Below are 14,850 nucleotides of genomic sequence, written 5' to 3'. Positions count from 1 at the left end.
CCATGACTCAGAAGTCCAATTCACTCCAGATTAAGTCACTATGTCAGCTCAAAGGGGAGCAGACAAAGCACGCTGCTGGAGATGTTACCAAAAATTCCTGCTGTCATCTCAGCTAGCTGAATAGCTCTGAGGGATGGCAAGATGCTGAGGCAGTACAGAGAGCTCAGCTAACTCATGCAAGTCTGACAAAGTGAGACAGTGCGAGGTGAAGAGTGCCACATCACTCACTGCCTTACTGTGTCAGACATTCATTGTTATCACAGTGTAAACAACTTTCCTTTATCTCAGCAAATTCTGCCCAGCTTATGCTTCTTGCTCTTCTGCCAACCTCGTTCTTTGATGGTTTTCCTTCTCGTCCCACATGTTTATGAGTGTTACAATGGTTGAAACGAGGTGTGGCTCCTGCATGCTTCAGCCTTTACTTTCCATTGCCACGCCTGAAGCCCAGCACCAGCACTCAAGTAAGCTTAACTGCAGCAGATGGGATGGAACTGGATGATCTTTGAGGTCCCTCCCAGCCCAAGCCATTCTATGATTAGTGCAGGAGCTGCTCCAGCTAGGCCTAGCCCTATCACCATGCATCGTGATGGTCAAAGCACGCAAACCTCAGAGCCCTGCTTCCTCCTCCTGTACACAAGAGGTTTAACAAGCTCACTCAATCCACAGCACTGCTTACAGCAGTGTAATACAAGCATGTGCATGCACTCATCAGCTTATGGCAAGGAGGATCAGCCAAGCAGCAAGGACTGCTGACAGGTCTCAGCCTGTCAGCTGTCCATGGAAGAGAAGTTACATCTCCAACGTCACACATCACTCTGTAAAGCTTCCCTTCTTCAGCCAGAAATTGTAGTTTTTTCCCCCTCAGTTTCCCAATAGGATTGGATCCTCCCCTGCAGGCTTTAAAACTAAGTTCTCATTCCACTGTACAGCAGCTATAATTGGACTGGGGTTTTCTTCCATGAATTCATCTACTGAGCCCTTCCATTTCCTGATCCTACTTCCTCCGTAAGGACTGCAACAGGGATGAGGCATAAAGCTCCTTAAACAGCTGCTGCATGAAAACCAACATTTTCTGCACAGTCACAAGGTCTGCCTCCTTCCCCTGAAGGCCTGGATATTTTTGGGAGGCCTTGTCTTAGCCATTGGTAACAGAAGACAACACCCAATTATAGCTTGGCCTTATTTGAACATTCCTTGCCCAATCATTCAACGTGCAGGTAGGCAGACACTTCCTGTGGCAACACCAATGAGGCACACGTATTCTAAACCATGTTCCTAGTGTGCACAGAAACAGGAACTTCCCCAAAACTGCTGCTCACACAGTCAAACACTGAGGAAAGCCAATGACTCACACATCTCAGGCTTTCACCACATCATGACAGAGATGCAAGTTCCTTCCAGGAAACTCAATCACCTTGGATCAAATGGAACCCAAGATCTGAATACAATCCAGCTTAAATAGGTCTCGGTTCCCATGAGGCAATGGGCAGCCCTGCTCTGGGGAGGCAGCTGTGTATCTGCATACACACGTGGCCCAAGCACCATCCATATCTCCACAGCCACCCACAGCTCATGCTCAGTGTTTGCACTGTGATGCAGAAAGGAGACATCTGAGAGAGCCGGGGCTGCTGAGCCACTCACTGGTTTGACTTTCTTCTCCTAAACTTGGAATGAGTTGGTTTTAAGTCAAGCCAGCATTACAAGAGGAAAGCTCACCTTATTTTGTCCCAGCTGTTTGTATAAAATGGAGAAAGCAGTTATAAAATTGGGTTAGTTTATATTAAATGATATCTATATAATGGAAACAGTCTACTTGGCACCCCCAGTCCAACCTGGTGATGCTTTCCACGCTTCCACAAAGTGATGGATTTCTCTATAGCAATTCCCTGTCTGTTGTCCTAAATGTGTGTGGACTTTGTCTCAGTTTTGTTTGAAAGTACTATGTTTTACTTTGTAAAGCCTTCCAAGAACTCTGCAAGACAGGATATAATTTGATTTAGTTAACGTGCAGAAATAATTTTTGAAACAGCCTCATAAAATTTTAAAGCATGCTTAATGTTACCATACAAATTCAGTAAATGACTTATTTCTCATGCCTTAGCATAAGGCATGAATGAAAACACTGCAGTAATCTGAATAAATGCTTAAGACATCTCCATATGCACTGGTTTCAGGATCTGTGAAGGCCACGGAAGTTGCCATATTGCAGCAGGGGGATGGTGGCCACAGCCACCTTCTTGAAGTGGGTTACTTGATGCATCACTGTAGGAAGGATGAACAGCAGCAACTTCATTAACGTGCTGCTGGGGAGATGTTACAAGAGCCTATTTCAGGAATCCTGCTCCTAATGACCTACACTGGTAACAGCAGTGACCTGAGGCATCACAAACAAGGAGGCTGGAGTAAACGTGTATGGCTAAGTCAGCCTGTGATATTCTCTGTTAAGAATGCTGCTGAGACAGAATGAGGATTGTTATCCTGCCAACACATCCAACCCAAATATTCCTGACCACTCAGGAACTGCAGGACACCATGGTAGCATGCAGTGTGGGCATGGATCACTGACCAAACCTTCAGAGATCACCCCAACCTCTCGCTCCTGCTTCTTACCTTTAGGGAACCATAGAATATGCCACATTGGAAAGGATCCACAAGGACCATTGCATCCAACTCCCAAACTGTCTTCACACAACTTACCTTCACGTAATAAAGGGGGCCAAAAAAACCCAAAACAGCAACGCAACACGTACTTCCATGCTTTCATCAGCAATGATACTTACCTAAGGAATTTAATCGCCAGTTTTTGGGTTTTGGAGCTGCTGGTTTTCCTAGAAATAGATAACAGCAATCTCCACAGGAGCTACTGTTTCTGGGTGTCTGCAGATTTGAGATTTATATTTGGTTCATATTTTCTTTTTGAACCACAGGGTCATCTTTTTTTTTTAAAAAAAAGGGATTTCTCATTGGCACAGATTGCCCAGAGAAACCATAGATGCCCAACCCTGGAGGTGCTCACAGTCAGGCTGGATGCAGCCCTGGGCAGCCTGACCTGGTGGGGGCAGCCCTGCCCACAGCAGGGGTTGGAACCGAATGGGCTTTAAGGGCCTGTCCAACATAATCCATTCTATAGTTCTATGAATACTGCAGTAGAAGAAGCTGGTTTGCCACAACATGGCCCAGCCCAATAACAGTGCACACAGAGAGGAGATTCAGTGCTCTGTGCTCTCAATATCACCCAGCAAGGTTTCTACACAGGGGACAAAAATCTCTGGGTATAAAAGCAGAGCAGCATCTTCTCTGCCTGCCCACACCAATGTGTGTGAAAGCACACGAGTAACACCACCATTACTCAGACTACTCAACAGTTTATAAGTTAAGGCTGCAATATCTTTATTAACAGATACCTCTAAAGGGTGTTTCTATACATTATTTATTTTAAGGAATAAAAAGACCTAGGCACACTCCCCTATGTACAAAATCATCAGAAAGCACCGGTTTGGAGTTAAAATCTTCACCTCCCACCCTGGCCCGGAGCGGTGTTTGCCCAGCACTTCTCCATGTCCAGGGACACGACGTTTTTCCCATACTTTGGTGCCAACTTTCTATATCAGGATACAGTCTATCAGGCTCTGTGACTTGGGGCAATCCACTTCCCATGGCTGAGCAGTAGCTAGCTTTCCAATTACTCATGTACCAACTTACAAAATCCAACTGGCAATTAGTGGTGAATGGCTCCACATCATCACTCCTCGCTCCTTCCCTACAAAATTCCACTTTGAAAATGTGCTCCCTAAAACAAGATTACAGCCCTAGCTGGAAGGGGGCCATGAAGTTTTCCTACAGCACCACTACAGAAACAAAGAACTACAGTATTTCAGTTGGCAACATGCTAAGAGACATACTGAAATCCAGTTTTACCACGGTACCTGCCAGCCCAGATATCAATGCATTAATCAGCTACATGAAAATTAAGCTTGAATCCTGTAGGACAGTTGAGGTCTGCCAGAACACATCCATCAGCTCCTTCATTTTATGTCCAACTCAATACCAGAAGAGCATTACTGCGAAACCACACAGACAAACGTGTTGGTGATACATATGGGTATGAACTTACATGCAAACACTTTTTGCAGAAATTGTTAATATAGTTAGAAGCAAACAGTGAAGTTGTGCTGGAGCACAAGCTGAGCTAACCTTGTGAATCAAATGTGCTGCTGCACCATTCTTCCACCCCACAAGTACAGCACTAAGCAAGTTTATAGCTGGATCACTGCCACGACAGTACTTCAAGTCTGTGCAACCCCAAAGCACTGCCTATGCTTTTTTGTTTTTACAGAAGGACAAGCAAGTATCATATTCATTGTGCTGCAACAAGAGAGTATAGTTGGAGTAACTATATGCAAACGCTCCAGCAATGTATCATTTCACCTGGATTAACTGAAATATTCAGTTACACAACAGCTAATCGCAAACAGAAAATAAGCTCAGAGATAAAAATAGGGAGAAAGGCAGAGAGCCCTCGTAACAGTTAATCAGCATGATACAGTTGTCAGATTGCCATAAAGAGTACCATCTGAACATCCAAAAAAAGAAAAAAAAAAAAACCTCATGGGTTGCTTTTGCTTTATTTCCAGGTCCTTCGATCTGATGGTTAACTGCTAATCCCCAGATCCAGTGAGGAACTGCAGCCCAAACAGAGAGAGGTTCATCATACCCCACATGTCACCCTGCTGCAATCACCCGGGCGAGATCAGCCTGAGCACAGCACAGCACATTGCTCTTGGTCCACTTCCATAAAAGCAGCTGAGCAGGATCCCGCAGGACAGCTCCACAGAAAGGATTCCAAGTCCGTTCTCCCTCAGCATGAGACTGAGCACTGGGATTTCAGAGCGCTGCTGGAATCGCCAGGTGACACAGCAACCCACAGTGGTGACCACAGCAGCTGGCACAAGGACACGGCAACTCAGGCACAGCTGCCAGCCCTGAGACAGGGGAGACTGTGCTGGTTTTGGAGGATGATGGGAATTATCTGCAATTGTTAACTGCTTCAAAAACCTATTCTGCTTCCTCCTCTGTTCTTCCCATAAGGCCTCAGATGCTGTTCAATGCTTGCAAAAGATATAACTTTGAACAACGTGGGAAACCAAAGCATTTGCTGCTGAACAATGGCATCTATTCAAGCCTCAGCCTAGCTCTGCTTGTTAATTAGCAAAGTAAACAAAGAAAAATAGAATTTAAGCCTTCTCTAGATATTTGCCTTTCTGATCTCCGCTAGAGAATGCTGTCAAACCACTCTCCTGTCCCTTTGCTCCCTTGTGAAGCCAGCTCCCCAAACCTTAATTGGAAGCGGCATTAAGTTCAAGACAAGCTTATACACAGTAAGATTCAGCAGCAGCAGAATTTCATTAAGGCAGTTTTCCACTTGTTAACTTAATTTACCCATTTAACATGATACATAATTTAGAAGCACTGAGCTCCACCATCGGATATACGTTTGCTCTGCTCTGACTGATTACTTACAGCAGTAATAAGCTGTTCCCACTTCAGGTCAACAGTTGGGTCCACACACTTATCCCTAGGGCTTTGTCAATAGCCTGCCTGTCCAAGTGCAGGTGTGCTAACTGTATTTTTTTCCCACTCAGACCTTGTCTCTAATGAATTTGTCATTTTCACCAAGGTATGACACACTAAATAACAGCCCAGTTGCATTTGTAATCAGCTGAGCTCCGTGCTTTGCTGGATTGCTGCTTGCCTTGGGTTTGTCGTTCAATACCTAACGTCAGAACTTCAGTTCTGACCCTTCACAGCTGACTGTGTTCTGGTCTGAGGTTCTGCCCTTCATCACAGACACCATGCTCAGCAGCTCAGCCATCACCTGATGCTGCTTCCTCTAGAGCCAGATGCTTTAAGCTGGCCCAGGGGACCGAAGTTTAGTTATTTTAAACACTTCCTCTCAAAGCATCTTTGGCAAGACTTTCATCTGCATTCCCCATCAGGCATGGCCACTGCTATGACCCCTTGTGTAAAGCAAATGTGAAAACCATACAGACATTTGTACGTAGTGCAGATGGGACCTTTCCTCATACAACTTTAAGCTGTTTTATCCCACACATCTGGATCAAATACAAACCAGTATGATTAACTCCATTAAGGAAGCACGTCTCTTCCCTCAGAGGCATGTAAAGCTTGCTCCCAGCCATTAGTTACAAACACATCCATTGCTTCACAGGTAGGAAACCTACACACAACTTCCCTTCCATACCTTAGCTTACCACTTCTCCAGATTTCTCAGCACAGTGAGGTTTCCCAGACCTACACAAAGCATGAATCCAAACACTTCACTGTTGGAGCTGCCCCAATACACGTATCCACATAGCTAATGCTCCAATCCTCACCACGACTACTAGTTCTGCTGTTCCACTACAGCAAGGCACATGGAGAAACATCTCTTTGTAAGAAATCCCTACCTGACATCTTCAGAAAAAAATGAAGACGACAAGACGAACTAAATGAGCAAAAAATCAACTGGAAGTCATAGATGAACACAGTTGGGTCAATTATTTATGGAAAGGGTGCAAAATCACCCTTGCTCAGCAAGTAAGCTGTTCTATTACATTACCTTCCTAGAGCTGCCTGAAGTCATTTCTAAAAATGAAAGTTAAGTGAACAGCTGTGAATCAGAACTGTCTTCAGCAAAAACAACTATTCTTGTTAAATAGGAATTGTAATGGAGACTGGATACTGAAATCTGAGATTTCTTTGAGGGAAATGAACCACCCCAAAGTTGCTTCCAGCCTTTTGTTTCTTTTTAACTAGAAACAATCCCACAAAGGCCAGTGGGATTTGGTTTGATCAAAAGGATGAAATGAATGCTTCTTGGATTTTCTAATTAAAACAACACTTTGGTAGAATGAGTTACCTCTTCTCGAGCAGCAAGAGGACAAGCATTGCTGCTGCTGTGCTGGAGCAAGTTTATAATGGCATTGTACCAGAAGACAACCAAGCTCACAGAATTCCCAAAGAAGAGGCTGCTGTTCCCAGCAGCAGCGTGTGGCTGGGATGACGTATATTACCCACAAGCCATATGTTCTATTTTCAGTGCATACTTAAGATTGTACATTGATTTTTTTAAATGGCACAATGTATTGAATCAGCACCCTCTCTTTCTAAACTACGCCACACCTTGAAACACCAGGGGACAGGAAAACATGCTTTAAAAATACACCCCAAATGACAGAGCAGCACAGAAGCCCACATTTCAGTGATCCATCAAACCACATACGGCCATTAGTTAACTAACTGGGTTTTGTCCACAGAACAGTTTTTCAGTTCTAATTTTGTTTCCATCTTTTTTAAATGAAAACAGCCAAATTTAAATGTCATGATGTTCACCCTGCAGCATCCTGCCTTAAAAAGAACAAAAAACAACCTTGGGACTTGAAGGACTCCTTATTAAATTGTCCAACATTTCTTACGCAGCACTCATAGAGAGTGATTTGTAGCTCTGCAAGAAATGAGACCAGCTGAAGCTTTTCCAGCTCTAATAATCACTCGTTGTAGCTGGATCTTGACATTTGGAAAAAGGTTTTGTTATACAAGGAAGTTCAGATATCTCAAGGTTTACCCAGCCTTGCCTTGTCCTGGTCATATATTTTCTATAGAAGTAGTTGTCACAGAGAAATCTGAACTCTGAGTTCTAGTAAAGCCCCAATCTTTCCTTTCCATTCTCTGTATCCTAAGAGCATACACAGTCCAGTCAGCCCAGCTCTACTGCTGTTCCAGTGGTGCACACTTCAGGACAGGGATGAGAAACATGAAAAATACCTGTGGATCTGTCCGTTTTTATGCAGGTAGTCCAGCCCCTCCAGCACCTCCTTGAGGATCGTGGCTATACAGGGCTCATCCAGGACACCGGTCTTGTGTTCTCCTTTGGCCACAATGTGCTTTATAATATCCAAAACAGAGCCTAGAGAAAATAGTTCAACACATTAGCTTAAACTAGAAGAGCTGATTTGTATACTTTATGAACACTCAGAATAGAAATTTGCTAGGAGGAGAAGCAGGAGGGTCTGGCAGCAGCTGGAGAGTCTCCTGAAGGGAAAATAGTGGCAGCAATGGAGGCCTTACACCCATGAGACTGATAGAGAAGGAAAATCCTCATGGCAGGCTGTAAATACCCCATGATCACAAGGAACTGTGATAGTCTTTGAACAAGCCAAAATGTAAAGTGTATACACACACACAGGACTCTTGGAAGGGCATTCAGTAGATACTGGTGCTACAGCTGTTTTAGTACTGGAGAAGCAGGAAGGGGAAATGGAAAAAACAGGGGAGCTGCAGCGACTTGCAAGCATAGGACAACAAGCTTAATAAAAATCAGACTCTGTGCTCTAGCAAACTCAATACAGAGGAAATTAAAATTGAATATTGAACAAATGAGGCTGAATTCTGAACATAAATCATTTCTTTACTGCATACAAAACAAGGATAGCTTAGATCCTCCCCTAGAAGCATTAGGCTTCTTTTCTCTCCAACCATGGTGTGAATTACATCACCTCGTGTGACAAACCACATTTTATGGAGTGAACCACCTCTTTGAATCACACCCAGAAATAAGTGGAATCACTGACCAATAACACTTTTCTTGTGCAAGTTCTGTTTTCACAATCTATTGGATATTATATTCTGTGTGTGTGCATCTGGATTAAAGACAGTCTCCTCAGAGCCAGGTTTTATTGCTCCCTCTGCTCCAGCATGGGATGCCTAAGCCTGTTTTCCAGGTGTGTGCTTTGCAACCCCTTCAGACATTGGTTGACATGATTTAATCAGCAGATAATTGACTATTAAGTTTTTCACAGATATCAATCAGCACAAAGTAATGTCAGCAGCACTGGGAAGTTCTTAAAGAATGACCAAAGCAGGCATGACTGCAAAGCACCAATTCGAGCACTGATGATAGCCTTGGAAAAGCAAGTCTACCAGGCAAAGAACATCTCAATACTAACACAGCTAATTTAAAAAAGCTGAAAGATTATTCTTCCTAGGCTTTCACTTAGTAGCTTCTGGATTCTCACAGAACAGAAAGATGATACAGATCTGTGCACAACAAGGGTTTGCTTTGCACAATCAGAACTGCACAGGAAACAAACAGGGTGCAGGGTGTCCCTTAGTTGTGGGAAATGCTGTGTGTGCTGAGTTACCCAACAGCTGGCTGCAGCCAGGGGAGCAACGCCCCGCTCTGCCCAGCCACACACTTTCCATCTTCGTCATTGCAGAGGAACTGGGCATCACTAAGATAACTGCTAAACAGACTGAAAACTAAGCTGGCAAGAAAAAAAGGCTGTGTTTGGTTAGCAGTGAGCATAAATAATCTATGGGATGGATGAGTGCCAGAGCCAAGGAAAAAGGAGGGGAAGAACACGCTCATGAGCACAGAAAGGAGCTGATAGCCCCGTGTCAGTTGCAAGCAATAAGACCAGTTCCACTCTTCTCCAGAATGGTACCTCCAGTTTCTTCCTCCCCAGAAAGCCTTTATTTGGCTCATGGTATTTGCAAAAGACAAGATCTTAGCACACATTAACAAAATAGAAAAAGAATTGTAGAGTCATGGAGTGACCTGGGTTGAAAAGGACCATTATGACCATCTACTTTCAACCCTCCTGCTGCATGCAGGGTTCCCAACCAGGAGACCAGGCTGCACAGGTTTTTCCTCTGAAATGTGCCTTTATCTGGAGAACAAACTGCCACTTGTTTAGAAGCGCAGTGAAAATATGCAGTTCTTCACGTACTCGTTTTGTCCTCTTTCCACCCACAGCTCTGTCAGCAGACTTCGTTCAGAAGTATTTCCCCTCTCCTGCAGAGGGCCCAGGGAACGTGGAGGAGGAAGATAAGGTGCTCAGAAATCCTGTGTCAGCCAAGTTTGAGGCTGTACCCAACCCAAAAAAGGGGGGGGAAAAACTAAAAGACAATAGGGCATGCATACAACAAGCCTTCTTTGTAAACTGGCAACAGCTGATTCACACCCATGCTGTGCATCTGCTCCCAGTCCAACCTGCCATTTTTAGCATGTTTTCCAAAATCCACTTTCCCAATGAGATGCCCAAAGAAGTGAAGGAATTTGCCAACCTTCTACAGAAGGAAAAACAGCAACAAGGCCATCAGTGAAACGCTTCGCCCAGGGAACAGCAGAAAAGCAAAAGAGGAGCCACCTTCCCTGTTAAAGAAAGCGTTAGATGGTTCATCCCTATTTTGTTTACACTATTAAAAAACAGCTTTGCTACTGGCAACACGACATGTTGTGTTTTCCCAATGCACAGATCAGTAAATCAGGAGGTAGGTGTTGACTTCAGACTCAAAGGCAATTTCATAAAAGCGCAGCACGGTATGATATGAAGAACAAAGCCAAGCTGTCTTTCCATACACTGCAGTGTATTTCCATACATTTCAGTGTGCAGTATTAGAAATCTCCTAACATTCTGGTTCTGGAAGATTGCTACAGTGTGGCTGAATAACCAGCAGCAGACAAATCTAGCTGTAGATGTCCAGGTTCACTGCAAGGGAATTGGACTAGATGACCTTTAAAGGTCCCTTCCAACTCAGATGACTCTGTGATTTTAGGAAACGTTCTCACTTTCACCAACTGCATTATGCTGTAGCAGGTTAGTAGGTTGGAGCCCTATCCATAGCCTAAGGGAAGAAACGGACTGCTTTGCATACAGTGGCTTGTTCTCAACACAGCAACACATTAACTGCTAGAAATTAACCAGGAACATTCAACTGAACTGGAACCAAGATCAGATCTACATAGAAGCGCGTGTTCTACCCACTGACCATCCTGTGTCAGAATACCAGCATAACCCTGGGTACCGCCAGTTTCTAAGCCAGGCTCCAAACCACTTTCAAAAGTAACTGAGCAAGTCTGGAGCACACCTAAACTTTGCTGAATCTCTGCTTAGATGTAATGTCAGCGAGGATTTGTGCTCCACATACACCAGTGGACTGAGCAATCTGCAAGACAAACAGCTCCCATGATCTAGTGGCCAGAAGCTAAGGTTAACACTAAAAATAAGGCACACACCACGTGTTAAAGAATAGTTATAGTAGCTTTTTCAAGAACAAAAAGTAACTAAAATGTCTTTAAAAGTAAAATCTGAATCCTCTCTAGAATGTAACTCCTATTTCAGATGATAGAACTGTGCGATACTACGGTACTTATTGTACATGGTACTTTTGAAGGCAGAAAACACAAGAGAAGAAGCTGCAAGTGCACAGAACAGGGGTTAGGCTTCAGCTGAAAGAAAGAAAAAAAAAGTAGTTTGGCTGAGGCTGACTGAAGTGCTGTTCCAAGCCCAGAAGGAGAAACACGTCAGGAAAACACAAAACAAAACCGAAGGAAGAGCCAAAAGTGGAGCCTACACATAAATATAAGTGATAATGTCATTGATAAGAACATTTAAAGAAGCCTAGCAATAAACAATTGATTCTGAAGTCCAGCAGCAGGCAAAAGAAAGGAGACATTAAGAGACTGATGTGGAAAAAAAAAATGTGGCTTTAAACAAATTGCTGCCTATCAAATATATACTGAGCAGCACACCAGCAGAAAGCCCACAAGATATCGAGCAAAGACACTGTGATAAAGCATTTAGCATTACTTGTCATTCATCATCCAAGTGCCCCAGTGTGTGACGCCAATCGCAAGCCGTATTACATCTGCTTAGTAAAGTGCAGCCCCACAGTGCAAACCATACAGCAATTGAAAGTTAAGTGGTTTTCCATTCAAGCTAACAAGCTTCACAGCCTGCTCTGACAGTTCCTAATGCAATAGCTCCTAATGACAGCACGAACCACCAGGGAACCAGCTGCACATAGGCAACAAAAAACCCAGCCTGTAACTACTAAATGTCAAATACAAACAAGCAGGGAGGAACTTGTTCTGGAGTCTTCACTGCTCGCATCAGCCCTGCAGCAGATGGATCAGACATCTGTCCAGTTGCACAAAAGGAATCAATCCCCCCATTTGCTCTCCATGCTGCCCCCCAAGGACTGAAGAGCAGGAAGCTCTGCAGCTCTCCTTTCTCACTCTGGTACAGCTGGAGAATAGCTGATTAAGTCTGACTCGATCCACAGAAGCCCATTTCCAATTTTCCAGAAGGAAACAGTTAAATTCCACCCATGACAGCAGTATCTAAGCAGCAAAGACAAACCCGTGAACAAAGAACACCCTAAATTTCTAAGAAGGCAATCTTCCTGTAGGTTAAGATCTGGCAGACAATTTGCAACCCACCCTAGTGACTGCAGTCCTGCCCTGTATCCCATACACGCACCGAGTAGAGCCATCTCCTTCAAAATACACCCTGTACTACATGCTCCCCTATTGTTTTCTGCAGCACAAAATGAGATTTAATGAGTTCCAGCATCACAGCTCACCTCCCCCCTTGTTGTGCCAACACACCTCCTTACAAAGCCACACTGTAAATGAGATCACTGCACTAACTGGTAATCCAGTTTTCCAGGCAGGGTGGAGAACCAGCAGCCAGAAACTTCTAAAACCAGCTCTGCTGCTGGAGAAAAACTTTTGTGTAATCACACCCTTGGGGTAAGAAGTCCTAATTGTTCCATTGATTCACTTTCAACAGCAAGCCACCACAAACAGCACAGCTTCCTGCTCTGAGTCCAAAATGCATTTCTCCATCCTCACCTACAGCCCTGAGCACGAGTAACAGCATTTAGAAAGTCTGCTTCTAACGTTCCTCCTTAGGAGAGGAAGAAAGCAGCCACGTGACAGCCATCAGCCATCCTGCTTAATGTTTCAGCACAAGGAGTGAAGGCATTATAGTGAAGGAGGATAGGAAAACCGGAGCAGCGTAGAGGAAGATTACAGATAAATGCAAGAGTATTACACGGCTGGAATTTTACACACCCTCAGAGGCAAAAGAAACTTGTAGCAGAGCTAGTTGCTGTGAACCACATCTCAGGTGTTATATATCCTTAGTAACAGGACAGATACAGGAAAAGTTACATGCTAAAGAAGGCCACCACCTCCTTTAAATTTGCCTGGCAATCAACACAAGAAAGTGTAATACTCTAACGTTTCCAGCAGAAAAGTAATAGTATCTGTATTAAAGTCAGTTTGCCCTTTAAAAGCCTGCCACAAAAAGGCTGTGAAATGGTGCTGGAGATCACTAGCGTTTCATGAGCCAATTTTGGGAGAACTGAGGTCTGTCTCAGAGTTAAGGGATACAGATGCTGAACACGGTGCTGCGTCTCTGCACACTGGAAGGCTGCAAGATCCCTTGCTATTAAGGCATTTTGGGAGAAGCCAGTGGTTTCGGTGAGCCTGTCACCAGAGCCAAGGATTAAGCCTGCACCTTGTCAGCCTCTGACAAACCAAGGAATAAAATGCTGAAGGAGAACAGCTGCTCGGATTCAGCAGGTCTGGTGTCGAAGTACACAGATGCAGCAGATGAACACGAAAGCAAAGGAAAGAACAAGTTACAGAAAACAAAGGAAAAAACACCTACGTAGCTCTCTTGAGGTTTCTGCTCTTGGAGTTGTTTCCTAGCCCTGGTCAAACATCAGCACAGAGGGAGAAAGTTAAGGAAACTTTCATTTCTTGCTTCTTTCTCTCCACACTACTTGCATGATGAGTGAGAGAGTCCAGGTTAAAGCAGGAAGCAAGATAATACAATAAAGGAGGTAAGGCAGCCTTACTGGTGTTAGGACAGATGTTTAGATAAACCTGAAGAAAATTAGCTATTTTTTATGCTTTTCTTTTTATGGCTAGGAATGGCAATGCATCTCCAAGCTCCACATCCTGTAATCAAATACAGTCCCTACAGTCTCCTGCCTCTGACTTACCCCATCCTTAATCGTTTGAAATTTATTTTAGAGACACAAATTAAATTAAGAACCCTCCAGAGGGACTGAAAACAGCACAGCTCTCTCCTAACAAAATAATTCAACATAAACATGAGGATTTCTATGAACTTTGATCTAACCACTCCTAATTCCAGCAGCAAGTTAACTCCAGAGGTTAACATGGCAGGAGTACAACAAGATGTCCCATCTCCCTGGAAGACATTTGAGCAAGCCAGAGGGAAGGGAGGGCATGGCCAGTGCTAGCCAAGCACTTCATCAGGTAATCCAGAAGAAAGGTTGAAGGAAGAAACTGATTATTTAATCCTAAAAACTTCTGGAAAAGGTTTAACTATTTCAACACAACTTTCTTCTTAGCAGACTTAATCACGAGCTTGTAAGAAGGCAGAAGATCTAACAGCCCAATCTGGAAAGAGTTCCAACGTTCAGAAAAATTTAGTTTGGAAATATTTTTGGTTCTGCTGGTAAACAGGGACAATAAAAAAATATGCTGTGTGATGCAGGAATGGTCACAGATGGCTGTTCTACACAAGCAGCTGTTTTGTGGAGGTGGCCACAGCTTTGGGTCACCTGTTAAATGAGAGCTCTTGAAACCAGAGAGAATTTAGAGGAGCAAACAGGTCACAACCAGAAAAAGCACAGAAGGTCAGCTGCTCCTCTTCCTACTAAAAAGCCACAGGAGCTGGAAAGCAGGACAGGGCATCAGATAGTTTTAGAAGGCACGATTAACACTCATGACATGGGAATGCCAACAAGGGAAAGAGCGGGGCAGCAGCTGGCTAGAAATAGCTATTGAAGTTTAGTCTGGAGTAACATTGGACCAAGAGGCCGGGGTGCCACATTGACACTGCTAAGCTTGGATCCCTGAAAAAGTTTAATCATCAGAAGTTCAGAGGAAAGGATCTGCAGTTTCTCCTAAAGGAAACAAGCAGCAGATAGTTCACAAATCTGACTCAGGCCTATACTGTCAGATCT

General features: G+C 43.9%; 1 protein-coding gene across 1 annotated transcript in view; it reads right to left on the bottom strand.

The window, feature by feature from the left end:
* Window positions 1-14,850, bottom strand: part of OXSR1 (oxidative stress responsive kinase 1) — an 88,728-nt gene that overhangs the window by 37,832 nt on the left and 36,046 nt on the right. Inside the window, exon 4 of the mRNA XM_048950708.1 lies at window positions 7,825-7,966. Coding sequence (XP_048806665.1) covers window positions 7,825-7,966 — 142 coding nt within the window. The remainder of the gene's footprint in view (window positions 1-7,824; window positions 7,967-14,850) is intronic.

Source organism: Lagopus muta, chromosome 7 (genome assembly GCF_023343835.1).
Source record: "Lagopus muta isolate bLagMut1 chromosome 7, bLagMut1 primary, whole genome shotgun sequence".
Lineage (NCBI taxonomy): Eukaryota > Metazoa > Chordata > Aves > Galliformes > Phasianidae > Lagopus > Lagopus muta.
Note: the sequence above shows the minus strand (reverse complement) of the source record. Positions and strands in the feature narration are given on the sequence as shown.